At 46.4% G+C, this 20,918-nt stretch overlaps 1 protein-coding gene across 1 annotated transcript; it reads left to right on the top strand.

The window, feature by feature from the left end:
- The first annotated feature begins 10,094 nt into the window (after positions 1 to 10,094).
- On the top strand, positions 10,095 to 13,512 carry nr4a2a (nuclear receptor subfamily 4, group A, member 2a). The gene is made up of 8 exons (XM_028991076.1): positions 10,095 to 10,210; positions 10,867 to 10,981; positions 11,053 to 11,933; positions 12,156 to 12,285; positions 12,421 to 12,584; positions 12,671 to 12,873; positions 12,951 to 13,129; positions 13,217 to 13,512. The coding sequence occupies exons 3-8, from the start codon at positions 11,055 to 11,057 to the stop codon at positions 13,468 to 13,470; spliced, it is 1,809 nt and encodes a 602-aa protein (XP_028846909.1). The 5' UTR covers positions 10,095 to 10,210; positions 10,867 to 10,981; positions 11,053 to 11,054; the 3' UTR covers positions 13,471 to 13,512.
- The last annotated feature ends 7,406 nt before the right edge of the window (positions 13,513 to 20,918 follow it).

Raw genomic sequence — 20,918 nt, forward strand, 5'->3', positions numbered from 1 at the left:
CTATTAAAAAAAATTAAATGGTGTCGAATCATCACTTAAACAACAAGCCTGGACGGACCCAGATTTTATTTGTCTTCAATGTAAAGGTGTTAAAATATGTTGTTGTTATGTTTAAATAAAAAAAAATTAATCCCAACCAGAGGTAGAGGGTAACGGGGACCATCCTGGTACACTGGGAGCAGGGCAGGACTAGCATAGACAAATTTGACCTAGACTGTGGCTGGGGTCTATGCATAGTGCTCCTCATGGGGGAGCTAATAGGAGCTCGGCTCCCCTGAAAAGGTTTAGGGGAAACTTTCGGTCTAAGTTTTTGTTTCTGCACATTACGGTTCCAGAAATAATATTAATATGAATATTAATGTGTCAGTGTTCTTTCTGCCTCGACAAATGAATACAGTTATTGCTGTGCTTGAACGAAAAGCTACTGATGCTACAGCAGGCTAATGTAGTGACAGTAGAATGCTATTGATTGCACTGTCGGATACTTACATTTATGTTCACGGCATTTACCAGACGCCCTTATCCAGAGCGCCTTACAATCAGTAGTGACAGGGACAGTCCCCCCCTGGAGACACTCAGGGATAAGTTTCTTGCTCGGGGACACAATGGTAGTAAGCGGGATTTGAACCTGGGTCTTTTGGTTCATAGGCGGGTGTAATTGTTTGGTGAGCTGTCGAGATGTACACACATAACATAACAAAAAGCAAACACAAACAAGTATGGAAGTTTCTTAAGTCACCACTAGAGGTGGGTAGTTCCTCTCTGTCATGCTCCGGTCCGAAAGGGGGTCCGGACCGGAGTTTCACTGTTGTCCTGTGTAATGTTCCCTAATCGTTTTCACCTGTGTAAAAATGGATAAATCTGCCCTGTTTATTTCTGTTCGCCGTCGGGTATTTGAAGTTATGTTCCATGTTCACCAGCGTCATTGGATGTCTCCCCTGTCCTGTGCTTCACCATTAAACCCCGGTTTCGTGACGATTGCGTCCTTCCTTCCTCGTCACCTCCTTGTCATCGCTTCTGTTCACCTGCCTCGCCATGCCGACATGCTTGTGACACTCTCTGTGAGTTCTTACGTGGACGGTTCTCATGTGAATGTTTCTTTATGCTTCCGGCCTCGATTTAAAGGGAAAGTGCAGCTGGAATGCGTCCGCATTAGAACAGCTAGGAACCGTGCTTGGTTATTGCACTGTGTGAGGGTCTCCGTTGCAGGCGACGCGACTGTCAGAAAGCGCGGGGCGCGGCAGACTGATGCGTCTGGGCGCCGGGTGCAAGGCAGGGCGCTGCGCCTCTCTCCCAGCAGCCCCAGTAATGAGCCACACCTGTACACCGCTTTAAATACCAGAGAGGATCGTAAATGTCATGTGCAATTAAAGCCCATGATACACGGCAGCACAAATCAAATCAAGCCCCTCGGTTCACACCAGCCTGAGGCATCGGGGGTGAGGAGGAGTGACGGACCACACGTCCTACCCTCACCTTTTTTTTTTCCTGCGTCCCAAGTTCTGACACTAACTTTTTTACAACTCAGTTATCAGTTCTGCAGTTTTTTAAATGTCTCTGTCTGTCTCAGGCGTAAAGGGCCGCCTGAAGTCCTCAGTAAGGGACGGGTCGAGGATAAAAGCCCAGGATACAGGTCCTCTCCTCCGGTCCATAACACGTTCAGTGGACTGAGTATTGCGTCCCCAGTCCCCGACGACGAGCATCGACAATGTGGTCAACTGTAAAGGCCTCGTCCACCATCTATAAGGCGAGGGGGTGGGAGGAGGTGAAGGTGGATGCAGAGGGAAGGCGATGTATGGCTTGAGCTGAGAACGATGGAAGACAGGGCGGATCCGAAGAGAAGGAAGGAGATGAAGGCTGTAGGTGACAGGATTGATACGGGAGTGGACGCGGTACGGGCCAATGAAGCGAGGTGATACCTTCCTCGATTCAGTCTGGAGGTGCAGATCACCGGTGTCATGGCTTTGGCAAAAGGCCTTCCAGACTGCTGAGGTAAATTGGGGGTCACGGTCTGACGCAATGTCCTGGGGGAACCCGGGCAAACGAACAACGTCAGAAGGAGGTTGACGGTGGGTGAGCCAGACAGGAGACCAGAGAGGGCAACGAGGTGTATTGCCTTTGTGAAGCGATCCACAGTGGTCAAGATGGTGTCTTGACCTTCTACCTCTGGTAGTCCCGTAAACAAAATACACTGCAATGTGGGTTCAAGAACATCGAGGAAGTGGCAGGTGGTGAAGTGGGCCAGACTTAGGAGTTGTGGTGTTCTTTGATCTAGCCCACACTGCACAGGCCTCCAAATATTCTTGGACATTCAACGGTGAGGAATGGCCACCAGAATGCTCTGCGAATAAAGGTGAGTTTCCTGTGATGCCCCCGGGTGGCCTGACAGGGCGGAGGAGTGACCCCAGTGGAGGTCCGCCTGATGACAGGTGGGAGGTACCTATAGGAGGGTGTTGGGTGGTCCGGGGTCATTGGGATTCGAGGGACCAATGATATGGCTGGACGCCAGGATGGGCGCTGAGGCAGGGAGGCTGAGTCCCGGGAGAGGTCATCAGCTTTGCGATTTTTGCTGCCGGATTGGTATGTGAGGCTGTAGTTGAAAATGAACTTTTACGTCCCCCTTGACCAATGTTTGTCTCATTTATGCACAGGCGGAAGTCACGCTGAACATGGAGGAGCAGAGAAGTTAGCCAGGGCCAGGTCAGTATGGTGAACTGCTCACCATGGAATCTGATACTGGCCACATGAAAGAAGTAACAAAAATCCAATCTGAGAAAGCAGTGGCATTGAGCATTAAGGCCTGCAACCTGATAAACAAACAGACATATTTAACCCCACAACACCTTTAGGACCCATCACCAGGAAACCCATGCCAAGTTATTCTATGTAATTACTGCATTAATTACTTGACATTACAAGATAAAACAAGACATTAATTATGTAGATGCCTGTTACTATTCTTATAAGGCAAGTGTCAAACATTGAGTCTGCTACCTTACCCTCAAGACCACCACTGCCCCAATCAAGTTGATTCACAGCAATCAGATGTATATATGAGTATAGCGTGAATGGGACTTTCGCGTGGTGAATTTACTCAAGTGAGTTTAGAATAGATACTTTTACATGAAAACCACACTATGGTGCATTTTATCCACATGTACAAAACAGGCCATTCTGTTTAATTGCTAAAATCAATCAACAATATTTTTGTTAGCACCAACTTAATTTCTCCTTTATTTGTGCCTGGCCACTAGGTTGGTGTCTGCTCTGCTTGCATATCTGCTGAGTGTGCAGCTGCATTTTTTTCTGCAATCCCACTAATTGGACCCTTTCACAGTTCACCTTTAAGACCACTCTATGTTCAAACAGATAGGAAAATAAGCCCTGGAAAGAAAAAAAAACACAGGGCCTAAAATAATGAGATTTCTCAGGTCCTGTGAAATGTAACAGAAAATGATGACATTTCGGTTTGAACCCGGGTGACTCTTTAACAATGCTCAGACAAAAGAAGAGCCGCACGCTGCAGTCCTCCCATTACTTTGATATAATTTCCCGTATTAATTTCCATCTTGATAATGGTGACGGGGGCTTTTCCCTCCTGCCCATGTGCATTGTGACTTCTTTGAAATAACTTTACGGAAGAATGAGGAGAAGAAAGGGAGAAATCACCGGCGCCCTTCCTACGTGAACGTGTCAAGAGCTCTCTGGGATGAAAAATGAACGCGGTAGGGTAAATAAAACAATATGACCAGACGGACCAGGAATTCTCCAGATAAGTGTCAGCCGCCGAGTAAAAAATGAAGCATTTACCTGTTCGTAATCTAATTCCGTGATGGCTTTCTGTAGATATCGGACTCCACCACGAATGAGCTCGGCGCTCCGGCTGCTGGTCCCAGATGAGAAATCGTCCCTCTTTGCCCGGGCAGTTTTTTGAGATCTGACAGAAGGGAAGCCAGGCAACAGATCAACAGCCGGCTGATATTTGGCTACTTATTTTGTGAAATGTTTGAGAAGGATATATTACATATCATTTTCATATGCATCTTCACCTCCTGTAATGCACTCAAGAGGAGGAAAAATATTGTGAGAGGGCACTGATACCGCCTTGGTATGGGGAGGCCATTCATATTCATAGGTTGGATAATGGGAGCCTCAAAAGCTTCTTTTAAAAAAACTAAACTTTCTTTTCAAACTGTATTTCATACTCGCCCTCCTTGGTCTAAAGTGTTTTTTCTTTTGCCTTCATATTTTCACATGGCCATATGCGTACAGTACATCATTTTTGTTGTTTGCACAGTGAAAAAAAAAAACTCTTAATGCTCCAAATGCTCCTCAACTTCCGATTTGTTCTTCACCATTAGAAGCTTCTCTACCGTCCCTGATGGATTGAAGCTGCAAATCCCAAATTTGAAAAGAAGAAAGGGAAATAAATGTGGATTAGGGAAGGAGGATGAGGGGGCTTCCAGGCCACTCTTTTTCCACCATTAGACAGTGAAAATGGATAAATGACCAAAAAAAAAACTGATTAAAAGAAAGAAACCTCTAACCGAAAGCATAGATAATTGATTTGGGTCGTAAAGGGACTGACGCGAGGAGCCCTCATCAGGGAGCAAAACAAGGGAGTCATGTTTCAAACACTGCGATGGGGGCTTCCTGCCCACTCTGTTGGTTTTTTTTTTTTTTTTTTTTGGAGGAGGAAAGGAAGGGGGGAGAAAAATCCTCCAAGTCTAACACTTCCAGAGCCCCTCCCTCCTGAGATCCCCTCTGAAGCGACTTACAGTGCTGAGCCCCAGAGTGGCGGCTTGGAAGCCGCTCCCGCACAATGGGTATCAGGTTACGCAACATCTGCATGGAGAATATCCATCTGAAAGCCGTGGAGGGAGGGAGGGGATGGGGGCACACAAAAGTGCGCCGCTCGAAATCCTCCCCGAAAGAAAAAAAAAAAAATTAACAGCGGGGAAGTGAATAAAGAGCGGCTGCTTAGCTACCAGCAAAGTGGGGACGTGGTGAGGACGTGCACGTTGCGCAAACGCTTGCAGGACGTTGTGTTTATGATTTTGAAGCTTTATACGGAGGATTGCTTTAGAGCTTTACTTTAGAGCTAGTGTGCATTTATTCGTTTTATTGTCAGCGTCTTTACGAAACAGAGATGAGGCAATGAGATGAGGTGTAATTTCATGGTGTTTTCTGAAAGCATCACAGTTTCCTCACGGTTTTGTGAATAGAATGAGTGTTAATCTGTTCAAATCCCTTAATGCCCCTTGGACCCATTAGGGGTGTGTAGTTACTGCATTAATAATATGTAGGAACTGAATCCCGGGGTTAACAAAGCGGCGTGGGCCTACAAACGCATGGGAGCTCATCCCGGAAGGCCGGCGTTCACCTGTTCCACGGCTTGGACCCGGGCCTAGACCATCCAAGCAAACAGACCAGTCATCCATTTCATTGTCATATGACTCCAGGGGACAGTGCACATTAATATATGCATTTCATTATTATGCACATGTCTTCATATTCTTTATGATGGATTTAAGAAAGCACAAATCATGCATTTTTGGCAGAAAATAAATGTCTGACAGCACAAAGAAATGCGACAACAATCAATCACATGCTAATTTATTTACTTCCCCCCATTCCAAACGACTGTCCGGCCAGATTAATCATGAATATGCACATGTATTCAAAAAATGCTGCAGTCATGCAAGAGACAGGTGCACAGTCTGCCGTTCAAGCATGAATATTTACATTTAAACAAATGATTTCAGAATGTCATGCATCATGCATTACAAAAGTAATGTTATTTTTCAGGAACAATTTTATTGTGTTTTTTGCCAAGTAAAATTGCTTTTTGGGTCACAAAGCGGCATTCAGGAAAGAACGGTCCGCTGGCTGGTGTGCAATACAGTTGCGGAGACTTACGGCTTTTACTTGATTCAAACAGACATACTGAACGTTATTTCAGCATTATCATATTGTTTACAACTATTGCTGATTAATGAATGACACAGTGATCTCACAAATGCTCCGTTGCATCCATATGTATACGTTGTTAAAAGATATAAGTGTATTTTCTGGACGATCACAGCTCTTCCACAAGGACTGACGCAATACTGGATGCTGCGGATTTACGAGAGCGCTGTGCTGTTGTGCCATAGGACAATTCAAAGTTATGCCACATCATAGCATGTCCAGTAAACAGGAGCTTAAGCACAGGAACAAGGAAGCGCAGTGTAAAGTGAGAAGATGTAAATTAGCACGTTGGTTGCGGACGCCGATAACTGGTGCTAATAAGCTGGTACAAAACAAACTGTGGGGCCGCGCTCCCGCTTGGATAATGTACGATACGGCCTTCATTTGTCTGAATTTGCATTTGCCGCCTCAACAAATGAGGGAAGTTAATTAATGAAGTGAAACACAGCCTGACAGAGGTGCACACCACTAAGATGTAATGCAAGGTATTTTATGGTTTTTAATTTTTATGTTGCGTCAACAGTAATGTGGACGCACGTGAATGCGTAAACGCCTGGGTAAATGGCGACGGTTGCGCCAGGAAGGGCATCCGGTGTGAAAAACTTCTGCCAAGTCTTTGTAAGTATAATCAGACCCTTTTTTTTTTCCAACCTCGATGAAGCTCCGCCTCCAAGGGAAGTTGCCTCAATGTCTAAAAAAAAGGCCTGGTGCTGAATTACAAGTTGGTGTAGCACTTTTCACCAAAGCATGAAAATGTGAATAAACCAAACACATACATAATATATGTGTGTGTGTGGGTGTGTGTGTATGTATATATAATAGCAATAAATAGTATGAGTGTCAGTAGAAGCAAAATATCTTTTTTTGATGGTTTTTTATACTTCAGAAATCAAAAAACATTCCTGTTAGCCAATGGATTTCCCACCAGAATGCCTTCTAAAGCATTCCGTGCAAAATGCTTAACACATAGATGACTTCGCTTATGGACTCTAACGCTTCCATCTGCCGCCCCAATAAATATGTTTGCCCTCATGGAGATTGACAGGGAAACTACTGGTTTGCCTCATTTTCACCAGGGCACAATTTAACAATTGATTGTGGCACCGAGGCCACCTGCAGCTTCCGAATACATTTTCATGAGAAAAGAGGCACAACTAGGATATATTGCCCCGTGACATGAATATGCAAGGACCTGGGCGACGCTGGCGGAGTCATTACTAATGTTGCTGCCAATTACAGAGCATGTCATGACACCGCGATTCATGAATATTCATGGCGGCCTGATATACAGGCCCGAGCGAGCTGAGTCCTGCGCCGCCATTTTGCCATCTCCTCCTGGCCGGGTGAAGAGCTCCCGCTGTCCCGCTGCAGGACGGGCTGCTCCACAGGGCTTGGACTTGTTAAATGTGCGTTACACAAAGGTGTGTTAAAATGATGAAGTACTCCCGGGCTCTGAAGAGCAGGCATTAAAACTGTATTACGCAGACGTTTAGTCTTGTACAGAAAGAACCTTAAATTAGCGAGAAGATGTAACGTGTTGCCCGAGGAAATATGGATGATTTAGTGGTTGAGGGGACGATGAGGAAGGCACGAAAAGCCCTTGTGTTTAATTAAAGTGTGAGGTACGCAAAAACACTGCGTTTTACTCTTTGAAATGGGACGTTTAATGCCCCACAACAAGAGGAAAAATGTGACATCATCAAATTTGCACGAATGGCCGTTAAAGGCATTCAGTGTCCAATGAGCTTTCATATTCTCACATAAAATACGAACTACGGAAAATTGCTAAACTTTCTTACACCGAAGCACTAAACGGATACACAACACCACCAGCTTCACACTCTCTGACCGTATTCTTCATGCAAAAAAAAAAAAAAAAATTCTGACAATCCAGGCCAGTCTGTGCTCTCAGACCATATCGGTGAGTCCACATCACTGCAGGCCGGGAACCCAGCTGTCTAGCCTTCATAACATGACCTTTGCCGAAGTTGTTCACATCCTCACACTTGCCCATCTCCTCTGCTTCCAAGGCATCAACAAAACGTTCACTTGCCTCCTAATATAGGAGCCCACCCACTGCCATGTGCCACTGCACCTTCATCGGGGTATATATAGCTTTGTAAATGGTAAGAAATTTTTTGCATGCGGCTCTTTATTCGTTGTTTATTCTCAGTTCTGAAGATGTAATATGTAATTTTGTGACTCTCGGGAAGCAGAAACACAGCGGTTATCAACATCAAGCAAACCACGTGGGGAAAAAGCTTGAACTTTGTTGTGGTAGAACCCTTCGCATGTGCAACATTCATTCTGCGTGTGCATCATGCTTCTCCGGAACTGTTACACAGCGGCACCGCGAGTTATGAAGGAGCCAACATAAAGCGATAAAGTGCCTGGTACAAACTGAGCATGGGAAGGGAGGGGGCTGACAAGGCCTTGTGGGTAAAACCAGCCCCCGCCGGGGCAGCATGTGTGGCCGCCAGGCAGGTCTGTTGGCTTCCAGCCTGCCAGGTTAAATCCAGCAGGGCATTGGCAGACCGATTTGGAAGAGTGTCGTGGGACGGTGTCTGACTCCTCCAGTCGAATGCCGATTGATTTTCGCGTGGGGGCCGCGCCTCCTGTCTGAGGGAGCGGCCTCCAGACGGATTTAAGGACACGGTGGAGCTGAAAATGCACCAGCACCAGCACCACATCACCTGATTGAAGGGTTTTATACAAAATAAAAATAGAAAAATCCTCCAATTACTAATTTCTAGTTATTTCAAATGTTGGCCACACTTCACAGTTTCTTTCTACTGATTAAAGTACATATAATTTTGAAATTGAAATAGTCTGTCTATTCCTATATTATGTTTCTTATATTAAAAGAGGTTTCGTGAATGGAACAATTAACCTTGTACAGAAGAAAAAAAAATTATTTAATCATGTACACATTTTAAAATACGCAGTTAGAGAGTTATGGGCCCATGCTTCAAAGAAAATGGTGAAACAAGCTGATTTCAAAATCCAACAGCCCTTCTTATTGGTTTTGCATAAGCCAATCAGAGCAGAGATTATTGACAGTAATTAGGCCAAATCTGTGGAACCAAATCTGATGGTTATTGGGCCCACTCAGAAATCCTCTATCAATTTTAGATGAACAGACGAATGATAGAGATGAACAAATTTGCCCCCGACACTGAAGCTGCTGTTGCAGGGGACGTCCCATGGCGTCCCATGCTGGTTTTGAATGGCGTGTGCTCCTCAACACCACTCAGCCTTTGCTTGCTTGTGTTTGTGAGGTCAACCCGATGGGGTGGTGAACAACACTGTCCTCTAGAGGAGATGCGAAAACGCCAGAGTTGGTCGTGCTCATGAATAAAAAAATAAATAAAACGGAGAAGCTGGACACGTCTGCATGTGTGTGTGTTACTATTTGTGGCAGGACGCGTCACGCGTCTCCCGTTACTTCCTCCGTAACGGGCCTACGGTTAATGAGCCACGCCCCGCCCCCGCCCCGCCCCTCCCAGAACTGCTTATGACTGGAGCAGCTGGGAAAATGGCCGAAGACACACACACACACACACACACACACAGCAGGAGGGCTTTTGTGGGGGTCCAATTTTTATGGGGGGTAAAAAAACCAAAACCCTGATTTGTTAAGCTAAATGTTATTCATTTATTTACCCCCCCCCCGTAATTGGTGGCTGTTGTGGACTAATAGTGCGTAATTATCACCAATTATCTAAAAATCCTCAACCAACGCTCTACCAGTCGTTTATTAATAAACAGTTATACATCTGAATACAACGTTTATAGTATCCAGCGTTTTTACCTAAAATATGCAGATGTACCGGAAACGTACAAATAAGAAACAACTTTCTCTTCCGTTTGTTCTCAGATTGCAGAAATAATAATAATAATAATCCGGCTCATGCACGCGCGCAGAAACAGGTGTGCGCGCGTGTGCCGGATTGGTGCCCGTCTGACGACGCCGATGACGTCGCGGCTCGGGACACGTGGGCCGCGGGTGGCGGGGCTCACATAAACAAAGGCACATTGCGGAGAGGAGCAGAGAGGACTACTCGCCGTCCTGCCGCGCGCTCGCACGCACGCACGCACGCACGATCGCTCGCTCGCTCGCCCGCGCTCTGGAGCTTTATTAAAAAAAAAAAAAAAAAAAAAAAAAACATTCGTACGGAAGAGGACCAACCGACGCACCGGGTGCATGGATTCTCTACACCCACGGGCGTGATGCTGTAAGGTATGGAATCTCTCTGCCTCTCTCTTAAAAAAAACAACGTATTACTTAGTTTTCGGGAGCGCGACATTCGCCGGGTTTGGGTGAGAATAAAAAAAACCGCAAACCTTCTGATCTAAGATGTTCGTATCCTGACAAGCGACAGCATGTCATAGCAGGGTGACACTTTTTTGGGGGGGAACGACTGGAGACACGTTTCCGTCTTAAATTGAAAATTATTTATTCTTCTTTGGCGGGTCACTGTTGTAGTCGTCCGTGGGCCAGTTCTTTTTTTTTTTTTTTTTTTTTTACCACAGATACTCATTTGTCGGCACGTGTCGTGAACTCTGCCGGTGAAGTTCCCTCGTCGCGTCGTGACACTTATTATCGGAAATGGCTTCACTGTTCGCCGGTGGCGCGCGTAAAAAAGAGGCGTAAAGTGGCGTTTTACGCACGGTTTTACGCGCGCGCAGAGCTGCGGGTGCACCCACACTTTCAGAGAAAAAAGTGGGTGCGAATTCCACCTTCGAGTCGGGACAATTGGAATAAAGGTTCCTTTGAATTAAAGAAAGAAATAAGTCGAGACCTTTACCGGTTGAGACCTGTATCTCTCCAGCATCTGGAGCGCTCGACATCTCCTAACTTCTGGTTCGAGAAGTAATTTTTTTTTATTTGAATAGGGGAAGAAGAGGGTGAAGAAGAAGTAGAAGAGGAAGAAGAAGACGTGTTGGCCCTTGAAGCGCCTCTGACTGCATCTTTTCCGAGCGCCACGGAGAAGCGGCCACGCCACTGAAGGTACATCCGCCTTTCGTCGTGAAGTGTTAAAAAAAAAATGTCCCTGACTGTGGTTTCTGTCCCTGCTCCAGCCATGCCGTGCGTCCAGGCTCAGTATGGGTCATCGCCTCAAGGAGCCAGTCCCGCGTCTCAGAGCTACAGCTACCACGCGGCGGGAGAATACAGCTGCGACTTCCTCACGCCCGAGTTCGTCAAGTTCAGTATGGACCTGACCAACACCGAGATCACAGCCACCACCTCGCTGCCCAGCTTCAGCACGTTTATGGACAACTACGGCAGCGGCTACGACGTGAAGCCCCCGTGTCTTTACCAAATGCCCCACTCGGGGGAACAGTCCTCCATCAAGGTGGAGGACGTGCAGATGCACGGCTACCACCAGCAGGGCCACCTGGCGCCGCAGTCGGAAGAGATGCTGGCCCACTCCGGCCCCATGTACTTCAAGCCGTCGTCGCCGAGCACGCCGAACTTCCAGGTCCAGCCCAACCACATGTGGGAGGACCCGGGCCCGCTGCACGGCTTCCACCAGAACTATCACATGATCGAGCAGCGCAAGAACCCGGTGTCGCGCCTGTCGCTCTTCTCCTTCAAGCAGTCGCCGCCCGGGACCCCGGCGTCCAGCTGCCAGATGCGCTTCGACGGGCCGCTGCACGTCTCCATGAGCCACGAGGGGCCCGGCGCGCACCGCGGCCCGCTGGACTCGCCGGGCTTCGCCGTGCCCGGCGCCGTGCGCAAGCAGGGCGGCCTCGCCTTCCCGCACGCGCTCCAGCTCGGCCACGCGCACGCCCACGCGCACGCGCACCCGCACGCGCACCCGCTGATGGACAGCCAGGCGCCGTCGCCGCCGTCCCGCGGCTCCCCGTCCAACGAGGGGCTGTGCGCGGTGTGCGGCGACAACGCGGCGTGCCAGCACTACGGGGTGCGGACGTGCGAGGGCTGCAAGGGCTTCTTCAAGGTGACCGACGTGGATTTTTATTATATCGAATTATATATACACATATCGAATTGTTCATGTATTTTTCATAAAAAAAACTACATCAACAACAACCACATGTTGATTGTGCTCGTGACCGTGAAGCATCTTCATCCCCGCCTTCCGAGTCCTGAAAACTTTTTTAAAAAATACATATATATATTTACATTTTAATTAATATCTTTTTTTTTTTTACTTTTACAGCGCACCGTTCAGAAAAACGCCAAATACGTGTGTTTAGCCAACAAAAACTGTCCGGTAGACAAACGGCGGAGAAACCGGTGCCAGTACTGCCGCTTCCAAAAGTGCCTTGTGGTCGGGATGGTCAAAGAAGGTTATTATTATTATTATTATCATCATTATTATTTTCATCAAATATTATAACGCGGTGATGCAGAATCGTGATACATAAAAAATATCTATAAAAAAGCTGTATTTATTTCTATATCTATATTTATTTCTCCTTCAGTCGTTCGGACCGCGAGTCTGAAGGGGAGGAGAGGTCGCCTGCCCTCCAAACCCAAGAGTCCGCAGGAGCCCTCGCCCCCGTCCCCGCCCGTCAGCCTCATCAGCGCGCTGGTCAGGGCCCACGTGGACTCGAACCCGTCCATGTCCGGCCTGGACTATTCCAGAGTGAGTACACTGAGGCGATAAATATATATCGATATATATATATATATCGATATATTCATCTATCTCATCACCCTTCTCATGGCCAGTTCCAGGCCAACCCGGACTACCAGATGAGCGGGGACGACACCCAGCAGGTCCAGCAGTTCTACGACCTGCTCACCGGCTCCATGGAGATCATCCGCGGCTGGGCCGAGAAGATCCCGGGCTTCTGCGACCTGCCCAAGCCGGACCAGGACCTGCTGTTCGAGTCGGCCTTCCTGGAGCTCTTCGTGCTGCGCCTGGCCTACAGGTAGGGGGGTTCCCGCCGAAGCCCCGCTAATTCACGCCGCCCTCCCCGCCGCTAATGACCGCCGCCGTCCGCCCCAGGTCCAACCCGGTGGAGGGGAAGCTGATCTTCTGCAACGGGGCGGTGCTGCACCGGCTGCAGTGCGTGCGGGGCTTCGGCGAGTGGATCGACTCCATCGTGGAGTTCTCCTCCAGCCTGCAGAGCCTGAGCGTGGACATCTCCGCGTTCGCGTGCATCGCGGCGCTCGCCATGATCACAGGTCGGTGCGAACACGCCCAACCCCCCCCCCCAAAAAAAATTAATTCGTAATCACGACGATTAAAACCCAGCTCCGCTTCGCTTCCAGAGAGGCACGGCCTGAAGGAGCCCAAGAGGGTGGAGGAGCTGCAGAACAAGCTGGTGAACTGCCTGAAGGAGCAGGTGACGTTCAACAGCGGCCTGAACAGGCCCAACCACCTGTCCAAGCTGCTGGGGAAGCTGCCCGAGCTGCGCACGCTGTGCACGCAGGGCCTGCAGCGCATCTTCTACCTGAAGCTGGAGGACCTGGTGCCGCCGCCGGCGATCATCGACAAGCTGTTCCTCGACACGCTGCCCTTCTAAAAAAAAAAAAAAAAAAAAAAGACAGGGCCCGTTCCAGACTGGCTGCTTTAAAAAAGAAAAAGAAAAAGAAGAAGAACGCACGTCGCCAAATACTCTCCAGGAACGGCGTCGAGGAGTCGAAGATGGAGAAAAAACTGTAACGAACCGTGTAAAATAGCGCATTTATATAAAACATATAACGATAGATTTATGTGGCGGCGCGGATTTTGTTTCTCTGGACGAGGAAGGCAGCGCATGGTGTAGGTCTCTATAGGCACTTGCTGTTGAAGTGATGTCTATATTATATATTATATTCCGGACACTATGTAGTCTGATAGATTTTATATAAGATTCGTAGTACGGGACGACTTTTTCTTTTTTTTTTTTTGTTTATTCCTTTTTTAAAATTATTTCTTCTTCTTGTATGGCACATGTGGGGGATAAAAATCAAACGTATATGACGTGTATAAGTTTTAAGAAAAGAGAGAGAAAAAAAAAAAAAAGAGTTTCCATTGTGTTTGTAAAACTGTCCGACATTCCTCGTTTGTACGTGTTCGTTCGTGTTGATGTTGTTTAGTAGCAAAAAAAAAAAAAAGAATAATAAGAGTTATAATAATAATAATAATGATAATAATAATAATATGAATAAGATCCGATCTGGTCGCCGGGAGCGCCAGTGCGCGCAGCATGGTGCGGCTGGCGCGCAGCACGTCGTCTCTGTTTCGTGTCCGGGGGTCGCAGGAGGCGGGAACTTGTGTCATATCTACGTTTCTTTTCTGCTATTATAGGTTTGTGCTGTACATCCTCTGCCGCATTCTTCTTCTTCTTCTTCTTCTGTTCGTTCGTTCGTTCGTTCTTTTTTCCCTATATGGTGTTATTGAGTATTGCAGCGCGTTCGGTGCGCAATCCGAAAAAAAAAATCCAACTCAATGAGAAAGGAATATTTAATGTTTACAAATAAAACTTTTAATTAAATCAAATTTCTGCCCGATCTTCTCTATTATAGCGCACGAACCATTTATGCATTTTTATTGCCGTAAATAACCTTAACTATTAATTGCATGTTGTTTTTTTTCCTGGTTGATGGTCACCCGTTAAAAGTTTACATCGCATTCAGATTCTGAAAAAATATTACATACCAAATCGAAACCATATTTTAAAATTAGTTATACTTTAAAAAGGGTATGTAGTTTATTTCTCAAATAATACATGCAATAACATATAACACACGTGTAATGTATAGAATTTAGTACTGTCGGTTTTATGCAAGCATTATTTCATCATTTTCGTTATCATTTTGCGACACATTCGTGAACAATTTTTTCTGGACAAGTTACTCCGCACATTACTTTTAATTTCTTTTCACTAATAGACTGTGAGAAATCTTCAATAAAACGAAACTATTAGAATCGTTTAGTTTAAAACAGTGAGAAAAAAGAACAACTACATTTTTAGAAAACGAAACTAATTTGGAAATCAATTGCACAGATTTTTAATGCGACTCGCTAGAAGAAATAAATGCATCGAAACGAATTATTACATTGAAAAAACGAAAAAAAAATCGGTTTGATTGTAACGAAACGGCGCGACGTTAATGACGCAAGACTTTCGTTACAGCGGTACTGTCGGGGACGCACGAAGTAAAGTTAGTTGTGGACTGCACAAAAAAAAAAGTACGTAACAGTACGTAAATCAAATCTTACTTTTTTGGTTTTTAATTTGATGCTTTTTGTACCAAAAACGAATTCGCCAACAGTGGTCTCTGAACGAGGCTGTGTGTAAAAAGGTGTGATTTTCAGAGGGCCAGTTGGTCTCAGGTCATTTAGGGGTGACCTTTAGGTCATCTCTTCAGACACAGGCATGACACCCCAGCACGCTGGCCTCCCAATTAGCCTTCTAATCAGGGAGGTGCGGTGAAAATCCGGCACTCGCCCAGGTCTGGGAGCTACGAGAAGTTCCCATGCTGGGTGTCCCTGGCTCTGAGTGAGTGTGAAGGAGCAGAGCCAGTCTGCATCCATCTCTGACTGGGACTGACACCTGCCACAGTCAGTGTGTGGAAGGTGGGACTTCTTGACCTTGTCACCGGGTATATCTCAGATGGTGTACGGGAAGGAAACATGAATCCAGATCCACTGCAGAACACGGCAGTGACATTCATATAATGAGGATCTTTACAGGCGTTTAGAAAGTGACGGAACCAACATGGCTACACAGGGAAGTGTGACAGGATGTGCCCGAGGCCAGTAAAAACATTAGAAATTCATACGTGGTGGAGCAATAACAGAAGATGGCAGCAGAAAGAGCCCAAATTCACGGCGGGGCCGTGAGTAGAAACACGACGCTCCGCAGGACCTGAAGTCTTCAAACATGATGAAGAACACAAGCTGAATGCTTCGGATCCCCTTTCATATTTCTGATATTCTAGTATGAATTCTTTGAGAACTCATATTCAGACCTGCCACACCATGCCTTGTTTTAACACACACCAATGATTATATGAGTATCAGTGTCTCTCTCTCTCTCTGTCTCTCTCTCTCTCTCTCTCTCGCTCTCTCCTTTCACACACACACACACACACACACACACATTTGATTTCATAACTATGTGAGGACCAACAGTAATGTGTAACTACAAACTCTAAACTTTAAATGAATGAACTGTGTCTTTTCTAAATAAGAATCTTGCAAATGTCCCCACAGGTCTCAGATACTCGTATTGTTTGTTAGAACGCACACAAAGTTGTGTAACTCTGCTATACACATGTCGTAAATGTGTAACGTGATTTGGCTAAACTCTGGCCTGCCCACTAAACGTATCAGTGGCCATGAGCAAGTATTTAATTTCCCTATTTATGTCGCGTGGGGACCGAGAAAGTGTCCCCATGTGTCCCCGTCAGGTCAGAAATGTGGAAAAGCTGAACTGGCAGAGATATTTAACGGCGACTAATAATGATCTTTTGTGAGCGACGGTATACAGCAACCTGACACGAATCCATTCATTTTTTTGGGGAAAAAGTCGCCGCACTGTCACCTCGTCTCCGCTTCATTTTATCCGGAAACAGAAGCGATGCGGCGCTCGGAGGCGATGTCTGGGACTTATCTACAACGATACAATATTTATCATATGATCAACGGGGCGGCAGCTGCTCTTTCCAAAAGTTCTCACAAGGCAATAAATATGTCAGAATAATTAGATCTTTGGCGCAAAAAAGCACTAATTCCAAGTCAAATTAAGATTACGCTCAAAAGCGGTCGGCTGACATTTAGCAGATCTGCCGGAAAGATGCTTTGTGATGTCACGGGCTGGCGTCTATTGACTGAAGCTATCGCTTGGTTGGAGGAAATTTTAATCTCCACACGATGAAACGGAATATACACATGTGCCCAAACACTTCCGACAGGGAATGTGCGCGCACGTCCGTGTCAAGAGACTTTCAAGTCGGGTCTCATTTAGGGTCTCAGAACCTAATGGGCCCAAAGCTTGTCATGAAAGGGCAGATCGCCCCTTCCCCCCCGTCTTAAAAAGAGAATAGTTCCAGGGCACTTTGAAATGTCCTTCATTTCGTATGACCTGTTATATCGGAAGTAAGAGAAATGCCCGCCCCACGCGTCCCCCGGTGGCGTGGTGAGTGCATTTCCTGCCGTCGCCAGCCGCCGCTTCGCCGGCTGGAGTGGTGGAAATGACAGAGTCCAGGGCTGCACGGGAAGAGACGAGCGGGGTCCGCCGAGTGCCCCCGTCTCTTAAGTGCAGGAGCTCGTCGCCGGAGAGGCTCCAAATTATGATGGTCCAGGTCCCATTCTGTGACTTGGTGCCGAGCCGGGCCGAGAGAAAACACAGTCATTATTCCCCCGCGGGCAGAAGAGCTTCTTCTCGCTTGGAGTGGACACAGAGGTAAACAGGTTCTTTTGCATGGATGTACATGGATGGAGGAATCTCCATCAGGGCTCGATGCTGAACTTTTGACCTTTGGCAAGGGGCTTTGAATAAGGACTTCCAATTGTTTCCAGTTTAAAAGTGACACAAGTGACTAAATGTCTGAATTGACCCAGTGCAGAACTTCAAATTCTGAATATTAAGTCATTCACTGGAAACGGGATGCACAGTAATTGAGCACTAATATAATTCACACTGTTCAAATGATCCATTACGGAAAAGGGCTTCAAAAATGTCTCTTAGTGGTTCTTCCTTCTTTTAGACTATTGGTTGACATTAGAATCAATTTATCTTATGTTTATGTCTTTATGTTTCCCACTCCCTCCCATGAGATGAGGAAGAACTTTCATAGAGAAGAACAGGCCAGAGGAGCCATGCATGTCTGGAGTCTCAGTCTGGAGCACGTTGTCACGTTCTGCAGTGTTCCTCATCCAAGTGGGTCAGTCAGAATGTTAACACAGCAACACGTCACCTTTGTCCATAGAAAATCCATAGACACCATCAGAGCAATGTAGATGCAAAATGGCTTCACAACGTCTCACACTGGTAATGCACAAATCGGGCGAAGGGCAGATGCGTTTCACCAAAGAAAAGCCATTTGTTGACAAAAAGTTTCCTTCGGAGCTTGGTTACACAATATCACATGCATTACATAAGGATCTCGTACGGAGCTCGGAGGCCTAATATATAATATACTGCTGCTCCGTAAATATTCGCATTGTTCATATTGGCAGACAGTGGTGAGCCGCACAAGTAGGAAACGAGCTTTGTGTTTACAGCTAAACAAATCAGGTGGAGAGATTGCGGGCATCATTTATTAGATACCCCTTTCCCATTTTGGAATATGTGGCCACTTTTTTCAATCTACGCCTACATAAAAAAGCAACAGCTTACTGTTTGGAATACTGAAAAGAAAATTGCAATGCATGCAAAGCGACTGTCAACGCAGTTTAAAGTCTGAATTATGTGTTACTGCAGTCGTTTACAATTGTTTTAGGTATTGCTAATGCATTACGATTTTGAAAAAGGCGGCAAATAATTTGCCTGTCTATAAAAACCAATAGGGGTGGACCAAAAAATCCGGCTTGTAGCGCACATTCTCTGACTAAATGACTGCTGGTGACAAGATAGGACGCAGCGGTGACGCAACTCGCGACACAGCAATGACAGCAGTGTGGCGTTGATGCTGTGTAAGGTTGTGGGGTAGGCACAATTCGGTCCAGCTGTACAGGTGTGCCTAATAAAGTGGCCAGCGTGTTTTTCGATCCGCTCACATCCGAAGTTCAGTCTATATGAGGATACAGCGTTGTGCCATGCAGTCATGTCCAACATTGGTGTCTTAACACCAAAGCGAGATCAGTGCTAACATTACAAGCATAATACAGAGGAGGGATGGTCTCTATGTGTGAGATAGAGGCTACGTTTAAGGAAGTAAAAGGGTGGGGGGCTTCTGGCAGCCACGCACACTCTATCATTCATAGGGCTAAACAGACAATCAATTTAGCAGCCATGTACGAACGGCGAATGAACAGAGCCGACAAGCTGTGAATGATGAGGGACCAAAAATCAAACGCTTCTGTCCTCTGTAGCCTTAATGGCTATTACCAACTGGGACAGGACCAGTAAAAAGAGGTTAATCATTTGCAAAGATCCCACTCAAAGAGATTTACTGGTCTTGAAGCCCGGCCAGATCGCTCATAAATATTTACTTCATAATGCCAGCTGTGGGTAGTCTGTTATTGCACATTGATTTCTGATGGAGGTTGTCAAATTATTATTTCAAGTGTGGTGAGCGTGCGCGGAAATCCATTAATGCCGAAAAAAAGAAAAAGAAAAAAAAAGCTCAATTCCGCCTCCAACAAGGAATTATTAATGTAATTATGGTGCAGGAAACTTCCGAAGGGCACTTAACTCACGGAGCCTACTGTACCTGAGTCATCTGCATCCAGCGCGCCACCAATGCAACTGACTGCAGATGCATGCAACCCGCACGTGCAAGCCGCTCAGAAAAAAAGCCCGTTTGGGGAGGCTGGGAGAAAGAGTTAATGTTTCCTGGGGCGGACATGTTTCCAATTCAATTAGTTTTAATGAACCCCCTGCACACTGGTTACTGGACTAGAAAAAACAGCAATAAACGCCCGAAGGTACAGGAGGAGGTAGTGTTCTGCAGGGAAGGCCTTTACAGATACGCTATTTCTAAGAGGAAAATGAAAATGTAATGAACAATTCAGAAGCTTTATTTAATTATGTGATTTGCTTTATGTGATTAATGCGATTTGAACGATGCATTCCGGCCAAGAGTTGACACAGCAGAAAGATGCACGCAGCAGCGAGGGGTTTCGAGTAAAACGGAGTTACATTTAATGCAGTTCGAAAGGCGCTGCGATGTCACCGCGCAAAAAGGTCACGACGATGGAATTACTGAAAATAGCAGCTCTGAAGCTGCGTGGTGACGTCAGTTCCGTACAGAACGTCGAAAAATCCGTACGAGCACGCGGTGGATTCACACACACGGGGCCACATAATCAAACACGGATTCTAACATGCAGCTACGTCTAATACGTAAATCGTTTTCATTTTGCTCCTATTTGTTTGGAACACTGTTTGCCTTCTTTATTTTTTTTAAATCTACATAGTTCTGTTTTAAAGGAAGGCAGACGGACGGAAAAGGCTTTCATTTTTCAACCCGAGGAGGCTTATGACAGTGATTGGCAGATATGACAGTCAGAATTTGGATGGACTTCCGTGCGCTTTCTGACAAAGCGCGGGGAGAGGTGTGCCCCCGAGATGTTGCGGCAACTTTGTCAACTGGCACATCCAAACACGCAGCCCGTGGCACATTCTGAAGGAAAGACGGACGGAGGGTGGGGGGGGAGCGGCCTGTTTTGACATGCCGGATTTTGAAAGTTCAAGCAGAAAACCAATTATAATGAGCACCACAAAGCCTGAAGCCCATCCTCTCCATCCACAGATAATAAAAAAATACCTTTTAGAAAGAAAACGACGCGTGGCCAGTCGCTGATCCCAGACCAGGGCTGATACCACACAACTAGTCTCCGTTTGCCGCTGACTTTCCCCAGCAGCCCTGCCAGGCAAATCAAATCAAGTCAGGATTAGAAGGTAAAAGCGCGCGGTTTAAGGTAATCTATCCCGCAGGATCCACGGTCCGATTCATCAAACAAAGCTTAAACCTAAAGTATATTCCACGCCCCGCGTGTTTTCAGAGTGTGTTTCCATTCAGAGTATTAATACTAATGCGTGCAGTCGGAGCGCCGTACCACTGTACCTGAATATTGCATAACGTGAGATTATTTAACAATATTTTACAATATCAAGGGGCGCAACGTGCAACGAATGATTCTAAAACAGTGTATATCCACTGCATGCAGGCATATTGGCATAATATAACGCCATTTTAAGGCATTAAAATTGCTGATGTATGCTGTGGGCGTACTATGACCAGGCCGCGGGCCCCGTGTGACACGCCTCTGGGCTGAGGCTGCAGGTGGGGGGACGGGAGGGTTTAACAGGGCTTT

This window comes from Denticeps clupeoides, chromosome 9 (assembly GCF_900700375.1).
Source record: "Denticeps clupeoides chromosome 9, fDenClu1.1, whole genome shotgun sequence".
NCBI lineage: Eukaryota > Metazoa > Chordata > Actinopteri > Clupeiformes > Denticipitidae > Denticeps > Denticeps clupeoides.